General features: G+C 40.5%; 1 protein-coding gene across 12 annotated transcripts in view; it reads left to right on the forward strand.

Annotated features, from left to right (window-relative positions):
* Nucleotides 1-9,913, forward strand: part of odad2 (outer dynein arm docking complex subunit 2) — a 73,075-nt gene that overhangs the window by 58,748 nt on the left and 4,414 nt on the right. For 4 of the 12 annotated variants that reach the window (XR_001424563.1, XR_001424562.1, XR_001424554.1 and 1 more), the window contains 3 exons: nt 3,867-4,081; nt 4,490-4,583; nt 4,659-7,025. The exons of 1 other annotated variant lie outside the window; for it this stretch is intronic. Coding sequence is in view for 1 of the 11 variants with exons in the window: in XM_015029079.1 (XP_014884565.1) it covers nt 2,398-2,508 (111 nt within the window). In the remaining 10 variants the exon portion in view is untranslated. Of the gene's footprint in view, nt 1-2,397; nt 2,692-3,866; nt 4,082-4,489; nt 4,584-4,621; nt 7,026-9,913 lie in introns of those variants that run through there. 7 more of the 12 variants (XR_001424555.1, XR_001424556.1, XR_001424559.1 and 4 more) reach the window with 7 other exon arrangements.

The following is a 9,913-nucleotide window of genomic DNA, read 5'->3' on the forward strand; positions in this document are numbered from 1 at the left end:
TTTTCAGCTGAACATTTTCCAGAGTGCAGTGTTCCAGGTCCTGGTGTGTATTTTAGGATTTTACTAATCTAAATGAGAAAAACGTTTGCTCTTTAGGTGCTCTGAGCTCACCTCTCACCCTGACACGGTGTGTTTTCATCTGATTCTTCTCTCATGTTTTGTTCTTCTGGAGATTTGATCAAATGAACCAAAAGAGGACCCAGGAGATCAAAAACTATTTTCAGCTTGTGGCTGTGCTGAGCAGATGACACAGGAGCTGTGGCTACAGTTTTACTAGGACCACCATAATTTAAATCCAAAGAGGGGAACGTCTCAGAGCCTTTGACTGAAGTTTCTGTCCCTCTTGTTGTTCAGCTCTAACAGACTCTGGGTTCAGCCTGAAACTTTCCCTCCTTTTCCTCTTTGGAGACCCAGAAAAAGCAGCTCAGCATCTGTGGCTGACTGGAGGCTGCAGGGAATGTTGTTTACCTGGACTTCTGCACCAAGTTCCCCTCGACCTGGCTGAACACAACCGTCCATCTGTCCTGTTTGCCTCCACAGTTGAGTGTAAAACATGGGGAAGCTGGGAAGGGGAGCTCCCTGGACTCCCTGGACACATCTTCAGAATTCCTGCTGCAGTTTTCAAACGCTGAGCAAGTGTTGATGTTCCTTCAGTCAGGGAATGTGTAACAAGTACTGGATTATATTTCCAGAGATCCCAACTGGGAGGGAGAGATGGAGCTGGAAGAAAGGCTGTAAAGAGAGACGAGCTTATCTTAGCCTAGCTTTGCTCTTCAGGAGACCTTATTTGGCCCCGTCTGAATAACACGCCACGAGGCTGGCAAATAAAGCAACCCTGGCACTTCTCAGGCATCCTGTTTTTCACTAAAGAGCCTTGTTTAGGGAGCTGCATGTTTTCTGGAGCTGCTGGAGGGAAATGTGCTGCTGGAGCTCTGATGAATGGGATAATAATCCTGCTAAATGTGTCATAAATAATTCTCATCTAGAGTTTACGAAGGGACCATGTAAGGTCTTGTTGATATTGTCTTGTGTTGCTCTTGAGGAACAGGGATGTGACAGTAGCTGCATTTCCATTAACCACATAATTTCACAATTTGAATTTTTGAGAATAATTTTTCTTAAATTTTGAAAAAATTATTTGCTAAAATGTTTTGGTATTAAAAGGAAGTGATGTTTTTGGTCGCATAAAAACAGATGGATTTTATTAAACTGCATTGGAAACATATTTTTCACATCATGAGTCACATGATAAACAACCAGATGTTGCCACTGGCACAAACCACGAAAACGACAAGTAGTAGTTTTGAGTATCATGATTTGCCAAATAAAATAAAATAAAATCATGACACATCATGTTTTCTTTGTGTTAACAATTAACGTGTATTTGTTTGATTGCATTTCTTATTTAGTGGAATCCCCGCAATTGCAAAATTCTGTTTCAATATTGGCGAAATATAGACAAAGTTTTATGCACTTTTTTAAAGGAAACACAGCTAATGTTGACTGAAACCAGGAGAAATGTTGATGCTTGCTGTTTTCCCAGAGGTCTTTCCCAGAATCTTGTTTCCTTTTGTGAAGAAGAAATCCTTGATGTCTGCAGCCTAAAAGAGCCTCAGACGTCTCAGCTGGGTTTTTATCAGGGCCTTGTTGTGCTTAGGAGGAGGAAGGCCTCAGTGCTCACCTCAGGGTTGGAATGTTTGACTGTTTAGAATAATCAAACATGCAGCTTGGGGAACCTCAGCAGAACGTCATTGTGATTAGACCACACAGCCCACACTAACCAGATTTAGCATGTTTATGCACAGATATACTTTGACTTGGGTTCCATTACTGCTGGCTGCAGACATGATGCAGGAATTTCAGATAGGAAACGGGAAGAAAATCTGAGGCCAAAAACACCTGCTACTCAGTGGTGTTTCACTTAGTCTGGGTTTTTCTGCTTCCTCCACATCGTTAGCAGCTCATTGAAGCAAGTTTTATTTAATCAAAAATAAACTTCCAAAGCTGGTGATTTCTGTAAAGCCCAAAGCTGCTGTTCCGCAATAAAATATAACCAGATCCATTACACAAGCCACTAACAGTGGGATAGAATTTGACCTTTGGAGCAGCAGAAAAGCGTTCGACTTCTTGGTTCACGCGCAGGGTTTTAACGTCCAGCTGCTCTGCACCACTTTCATCTGGACAAACCTGCAGAGGTGTGTGTGCAGGCAGCTGTATGCCCTCTGCTGAGGCATGTATTGGAGAGTGGATGTTCTGCCGTTTCTGGTTGGTGGCAGCAGTGAGAAGATGACACTAAATGTTCTCAAACATATTTGCGTATGGTCAATTTCTTTTTAAAGTTGACTTTGTCCACTGTCTTTCTCCTTCCAGTAACTTCTGTCCTTTCCACTCCCACAGCCACTGATCGAGCTCATAGCTTCTGGTACCGACCAGATCCAGGAGTTTGCTGCTGGATGTATACGCAACATCCGTCTGCTGGTGTTGGCCAATCAGAGGGCTGTTTATTGAAATGAGAACCACTGATCTCAGCTGAAGCCCTGGAAATGCGCCAGAGAGTGTAGGAAAGGTATGAAGGTGGAGAGCAGGACCTGATGAGTCCAGATAGCCCAAATGTTGGGAATCAACAGTGAGAAGGTGGAAATGATGCAGATAAAAAAAGTGAATAAAGTAAATGACTTTCTGAAAAAATTATTTGGAATCTTGTCGAGTTCGTCTGAGCAAAATCAACATTACTCACCTTATCATGTGTCCCTTAGAAAGCTAACTACAGACTGTTTTAAAGGGGAAATATGTAAAATTGACTTTTCTGAGCTTAATGTTATATTTCATTATCAAAGTGTTGTGTTTGATTCTTTCATGCATATTTGAGAAACCTTTTAATCTTTCGTGGCAACCAATCAGCTGTGCAGATCATTTGGCTGGACCTATTCCCGCCTTTGAGGCGTAATTCCATCTGCAGGCTGCAGTATCCATGCTTCCCAGTTTCCGCCTAACATCACCCCTCCTCTGTGAGTCCCCTTCAGCTCCTTCAAACTAGCCAGCAGCAATTAGCAAGCACCTGATGGAACTGCATATCTGCTGAACTTATTATACCAACTACTTCTGACTCCCCTGATGTATGTATGTGTGTGTGTGTATGTATGTATATATATATATATATATATATATATATATATATATATATATAAATAAACAACTGAAGGTAATATAGAAACTTGATTGTGCTACAAAATGGCACCATGTGCCTGGGAAATACATAATACTACCCCTTTAAATGTTTCTTTGATAAAAGAGGAAATGTTGCAGAAAGCTGCACAAGTGTTTCAGATCTGCTCCATCAGATAATCTGAAAGGAGACGCATGAAAAGTTTGATCTATGTTGATGAGAGTGCTTTTATTTGTCCTCTTGCTTCTGTTTACCTGGAAACTTTTATCTTGACCTTCTTGTTTCTATCAATGACATCATCACAAGTTCATCCAAACAAACCCTTCTCTTGCTCTCCTACAGTCTGGAATCTATGATGATCAAAATAAAAGATTATTTTTGATGCTTCTTTTGCCAAATGTGTTTTAAAAGTGAAACACTTTGGAGCCCCCGTCTCTGCTTTTGTTAAGTGATCCAGAGGAGACCACAATATCTAAACAGCCACATCTGCTACTGGGAGCTCAGTCTGCTGCCATAGTTTATATCTATGTGTACTTATATGAACAGACCCAAAGCTGCAATGCAGAGTTTATAAAAATGCAAGAAAACATTTTGGTTCTGTTGAACACACCGAGTCTATATAGCATCCAGTGATAATAGGTCATCAATGTCATTTTGTTAGCAACAGTGGAGAAGAAATGTTGCACTGATCTGCTTTTAGGTGCAGATGTGTGCACACTCTCTGCTACTCTGCAGCAGGTCTCAGCAGCTGAAAGCATTCCGGTCAAATCAGCAGCAGTATAAGGAATGCACCAGTCACTCTGCTGGTTTTACAACAGAGCTGAAGAAGACATGAAGCGGTCACTAAAGAAGCGTTTCAGAGGCAAACTGATCAAACTCATGGGAAAAAGGACTTGGATTTAAAAAGGAGTACCGGTAAGCTGTTCATTTGGTTTTACTGGAAATGTGATCTGGTTTTGTTCGTGTATTTGAGTAAAAGAATTTGTAGTGTTTTATTGAAGGAACAATATGCACTGCTGTTTTGTAAACTGTATCTTTATTAAAATCAAACCTAGAATATGTATTCTGTGTATAAATGTGTTTATTAAAAAAAGTTATATTCTAATTTGAATATTGTTTGACTTCATGAAGTTTAAACAAGAATTTAGCTACAACTGTGAGAAAAGTGCCAAATATCTGTAGAACAGCAGTGTGTTGTGCTTCCACAGCTTCCTCCTACTGATTCCATTTTTAGTTTGAACGTTTACTAGAAACTGTCAAATCTATTTTATAAAGCAGCTCATTTTTTCAGTCGGTAAAATTTAAACTCCTTTTGGCCTGCAGGACTCATCTGTGTCCCAACACACTTCTGTTGCTTTCAGTCGCAGCAGCTACAGAAAATCCCAGTGAATTAGAGAACAACAGAAAAGCTGCTCAGGTTTTTTCTTAAACTTGTTCTTTTTGTATCTGTTGCAGATTCCTTCACTAATCCCATCTCTTTCTGTTCTTCCAGCTTGCAGACATTATATTTCTTGGGATATGTGAGTGGTTATCATTGCTGCTGATCTGGGCTCGTCTTCTGGTTCTGTTTATTAGAAACAGTCTGGGTCGGGCTCCACAGGCCCTCCATAGCAAACTGTTGGCTTCAATCATGGATCCTCCTCTGATCCTCCTCTGCTGCCCTGGACCCACTAAGCTCCGACATGCTGGGCTCTCCACCTCAGTCGCTGTAACAAAGTCTAAAGGGATTTTCATCAATATGTGCTGCATGCAAGAACAGAAAATTAATAAAACATAGAAAATATGTGGCTGGAGATCTTCATCGCTCTTTGTAGTCTAAGCACCAGCAGCTGCTTGCAGGGGTCACTGGAAGAGCAAGATGAGGGAAGAGTGGCTGAGATCGCTGGTTTCATGTGAAGATGGAACTTCCTCTACAAAACAACACAAACTGGTGAAGACAGAAACTCGGAGGGAAAATCACAGAACCAACAGAACAACAAGATGGATGCTTACTGCTACTTGAAGTGCTGTCAGGAAAAAGTCCTAAAGATTTTTCAACTCTGAACAAAGTGACTCCACCATGTGGAGCTAAAATGTGGAGTTTACCTGGAAACAAAGCAGTTAGCTTGACGTTCAGGGTACATCAGCTCTGGAGAAGCTGGTTCTGTTATGATGTTCTGGGTTCTGATCCATCAGACTCTCCTATGACTGCTAAACACCCCGAGGTAGAAACGGCAACATATGACATCACACCGTCTTACTTAATGTGGTCCAATAGCTCAGCTTCTGTTTGCCATCAGGATGAATTATGGACAAAACAACCAATCAGATGAAATACGGCAGAAAGAAATGATGGAATCACTCAGTGATGAAAGACTGATGATCCCCACGAGACATCTGTCAGCTCAAAGGATTTGCACCAAGAACATGTTGGTTGTTTCCAGTCAGCTGGGTCTAGAGTTTGGAGGAAGTAGCAGCAGAAAGAGGAGATTGTAAAACTGAAAACACACAGAGACTAAAGAAAACGTCTGAAGATCAGGACACCATGATTTGGAAGTTGGAAATGTACAACAAAAGAAATAAAAACCAAATGGAAGAAACAAGAAACAGTTTGTAACTGAACTGTAATAAATCAGCTGAAGGAAAGTCAGACATAAACCATCATTCAGATGCTGTAGTGTGATATGAAATACTCAAACTCTTGAATGTGGTTGAAATAACATCACCCCCAAAATGCTTGTATGTCAGACAATGATTCCACAAAAACATTGCTGTCCTCGCAATGATTAAGACGTCATTTCTGCACAGAGTCAGCCAAAATTCTTCTCTGCTGATTATAAAGACTCTTTGTCTGTTATCACAAACTCTTGATACCAATTGTTGCTGCAAATGGTGGGAAAACTAGTTAGAAAGTTAAGAGGGCAATTGTTTGTCCCATATGTCCAGGGTGGTTTGGACAGCTTTCCCATTAGTGAATGAAATCATTAACTGAAAACTGTGTTTTTGTATTTAATCAGGCCATCTTTATCCTTTACTAAGATTAGTTTGATCTAAATTATTTAAGCAAAAACACATCTGAGATGGGGCACAAAGTACTTTTTCACAGCTCTTCGATAAAACATGGAGAAAGTGCCTACTTTAAACCACAAGGCCCATCAAATAAATAAAGAAATAGAATAATTAGCTTTAGAAACTAGTTTATAATAAAACAGTAACTCAGCATATAGTTCACAGAATAGTATTTATGAGGCATATCTGTCCTGCATGTGCCTGAAGCTGAAACGTGTGCAGCTTTGAGGTCAGGCTGGAAGGAAGCAGCAGAACTTTTCAAGGAACTCAGTCCTCAGGCTTTTTTGTCATGAAGCCACAGTTCAGAGTATTAGTTGTGCCACAAGCCTTCTGAGAAGAAACGTTGTCCGTGCTCTCTGGGACATTACTCAGTGAAATTAAAGGTTCGGTCTCTGTTCTCTGACAGGTGCAGCAATTATGTCCAGCTCTGACTTTCCATATCACCATCCAGGACCCAGCACTTTTTAAATAATTGTCAAGTGGAGGGAAAAGGAGAGGGATAACCCTGATGACAGTTCTTCTGTTTTGAGGGACCATGGAAAGTGTCTCACCACTGGCCTAACCTTCACCCCGTCTCCAGACTTCAGTCCATGGTTCACATGGCTACTGTGAGGAGAGTTTCCAGATGGTCCAGACCTTTTTGTTTTTTACTACCACACAGTCCTCCTTTTTCTGTTTTTCTTTTTTTTTTGGTGGGATAAGTTGTATTAAAATGGAACTGCTTGTTTAAAGTTGCTCAGAAATCCCACATAAGCCCAGGGCTCTGCTGCAACATTCACTAAACAAACTAATAAACAGTAAAAGTTCTAAATATTAGAAGTGGTTTTTCCATCCCCTCCAAGGAACAGTTTCTAATAAAAAAATACTGTTGCACAACAGCAGTATGGTTAGCTTGTTATTCTCCCATCATAAATATGTGTCCTCTCAGAACTCCTCCAAACAAAGGACCACACTCTGCTAGCTGAGGCCTGAACACAGCTTCTGTTCTCAATCAAAAATGAGCTTTTCTGCCATTCCAGCAGGGTCACAGAATCAAGGTAATCTTTATCAAGACATATTTCCTCAAGCCTGACTCACTCACTACAATACAGCCATCAGTCTCTAGATTTTACCCACACTCGTGACCTTGAAGGTGGCCTAAAATCATTCACACAAAAAACCCTGGGTCAGAACCCTGGCCACCACACGAACCATGGTACCCACACCTAATTATTACTTGGTTAAACTCTGGTGAACATGGGAGGAAAATGTTCTGTTTCCATGAGGCTCCTGAGCAGGGAGACGGTCTTTGCTTTCTGTATTTCTCAGTCAAAACTCTTCAGCGTGTTTGTCAGCTCCAAGGTCGTGAGATACGTTGTGTCCATCTTTGAGGTGATACTCTGATGAAAATTTTATTCTTTTCCTTTTTTTTTTCATTGATTGATGAAGTTACCTTTGTGCATAAAATCTAAATTTCATCACTCTAGAACAGGTGGTTCCAGTGTGAATTGTGATCTGTCAAAATGACAAATGGCCTCCAGATTTTCCTGTTGACATTTTTTTTGAAAAACCAGTGGAAGACGGAAAGTGTTTGGCTAACGGTACATTGACATGGAGAGCTTTCAGTTCTTTACCTGACCTTCAGAACTGAGGAAACTGGGAAATCTTCCAGACCAGGACTTTGATTGGATGGAACTTGAAAGCTATGACTGTTGTTTAAAAAAAATTAATAAAAAAGTCCACTGATTGGCCTCATTAGGCCATTTCTAAAAAAAAAAAAAACATGTTTGAAGTGAGTTTTCCTTTACGGTGATTTACTGCCAGCTTTTTTAAAGTGCATTGTGATGATGCTCAGTTTACTTTTCAGCTTTCTATCGGCAGCAGGTTCTGTGTGACCTTTAAACCATCTGGGCCCTCGCTTCTTCCTGTTTGGCTGAGCTGAGAAAGTAAAAGGATAGTGAAGCCAACAGGCGGTTCTGGTTCACTGCAGATGGGGATGAGTGAACCAGAGTCCCAGCCAGGTTTCCCTCACTGGAACTTAAGCTAACCGGAGAGCTATTTGGCTCCCCACCAACTCTTTTAATATCCCAGAGTTTTCATCAGGACCTTTTCATCAAGCCACCGCTGTTCTGGACTCGAGTGGAAGACACGAGGCTGAAGAAAATGGCACCAACCAGCAGAAGTTCTCCGTTTGTTTCTTCACAGAATTAGCAGGAATATTTGGGAAAGCAGTAAATTAGATGAAAGGTCAGGTGAGGATTGTTGTATCTCTGTGATTTGGCCTTTTTTCCCTGTTTGACTTCTTATTTTGATTTGGCTCTTTAAATGTGACATCAGTAATTGTCCTTCTCTTTTGTTTAATGCAGAAATAAGCAGTGATCCAGTCTCCCTGGCTGCGGTCTGTCAGTCTGCCCAAACACTCCCTAATACTGCAGAGCTTTGCAGAGAAATGCAGCTGAAGACTCAACATGCAGAGATACCACAAGCAGCATTTCAGAGGTGATGACGCAGAAATATCTGAAATGTTTCCCTTAAGTTTTCACACTGATGGTAAAACATGACCTTTGAGTCTTTGTTGTTTTAACATGAGGGAGGACTTCTGGCACAGACGGCTGCACAAAAACACTGATTTTGTTCTTTCAGTTTGCAAGATCAGAGGGTTGAGTTCAGAGTGGAAAACATGCTAGCTGACGGACATCCATCACTGAACAAACTTTTCCTCTTTAGTCACAATTTGTGTTTTTAGAAAGCCTTATTTAGAGCTACAGCAGAGGTCAGCGTTTCAGACAGTAGTGGCTGTTCTACTTTCTTCCTCTTTATGATTCTAGACATCAGTCCCAATAACTTCAAACAGCTTTCAGTTTCCCGATTATTTTCAGTACAGACAACTTAATTCACAGCACTGACTGGCATCCCAAATGCTGAAAATTTATCTTAAAAGTTGGAATTGGGTCATTTAAGCAACCTGCTCACTTTCCCTTCAGTCACAGTTTCCAAAGTTGGCTAAGCTACCCAACGAATCTGCCTGTGGCTTTAGTTTGTGTGAGACGACTTGTAATTCCAGCCTGGATTACATGGAGCAATGAGGTCCAAGTCTAGAGGAAAAACATCATCCTCAATGAGAGATTGTGGTTACAGACAGAAGCATAAATATAATCTGGTCTGTAATGACCTAGCATGTTTCCATTGAGGAAACACAGATTTAGAGTAAAGGACAACTTTAACTGGCAGCTCCTTTAATTCTAACTGAATGAATAAAAACAGGATGTTCCAGCCAGAGCCATGATGGGTTCTAGATGTCTGCTTTTTGATTTTACAAGTCTGGATCTTCATGTACTGAACCTCTGTCATTGTTCTTGCAAAATAGGCTGCTGTAATTATTAAAAAGGGTAATGTCTTTCTAAAATGTATTTCTCCTTAGATCTCAGATCATTCGTAAACCGAGACAGGAAATGACTCTATAACTTTCCTTTCAGTTTCCTTTAAGTCAGAATGAGCTCATACCTAAATGAACTAAATGGTTTAGAATCAGTTTATATTATTGTTATATTTCCTGTGAATGATCTAAACATGCAGGAGGTGAAGTCTGTGTTTAATGACAGTGAACAAATTGGACAATACAGAAAATAGAAACGTAACTCTCGGGAAAATCTCTTTTGTTCCTCTTCAAACCACAGATCAAACTGTTAAATTATTTTGCTTCCTTTTTAATGTCTTTAC

Source organism: Poecilia latipinna, unplaced genomic scaffold, assembly GCF_001443285.1.
Source record: "Poecilia latipinna isolate Pla-1442-1.1 unplaced genomic scaffold, P_latipinna-1.0 Scaffold143, whole genome shotgun sequence".
Classification (NCBI taxonomy): Eukaryota; Metazoa; Chordata; class Actinopteri; order Cyprinodontiformes; family Poeciliidae; genus Poecilia; species Poecilia latipinna.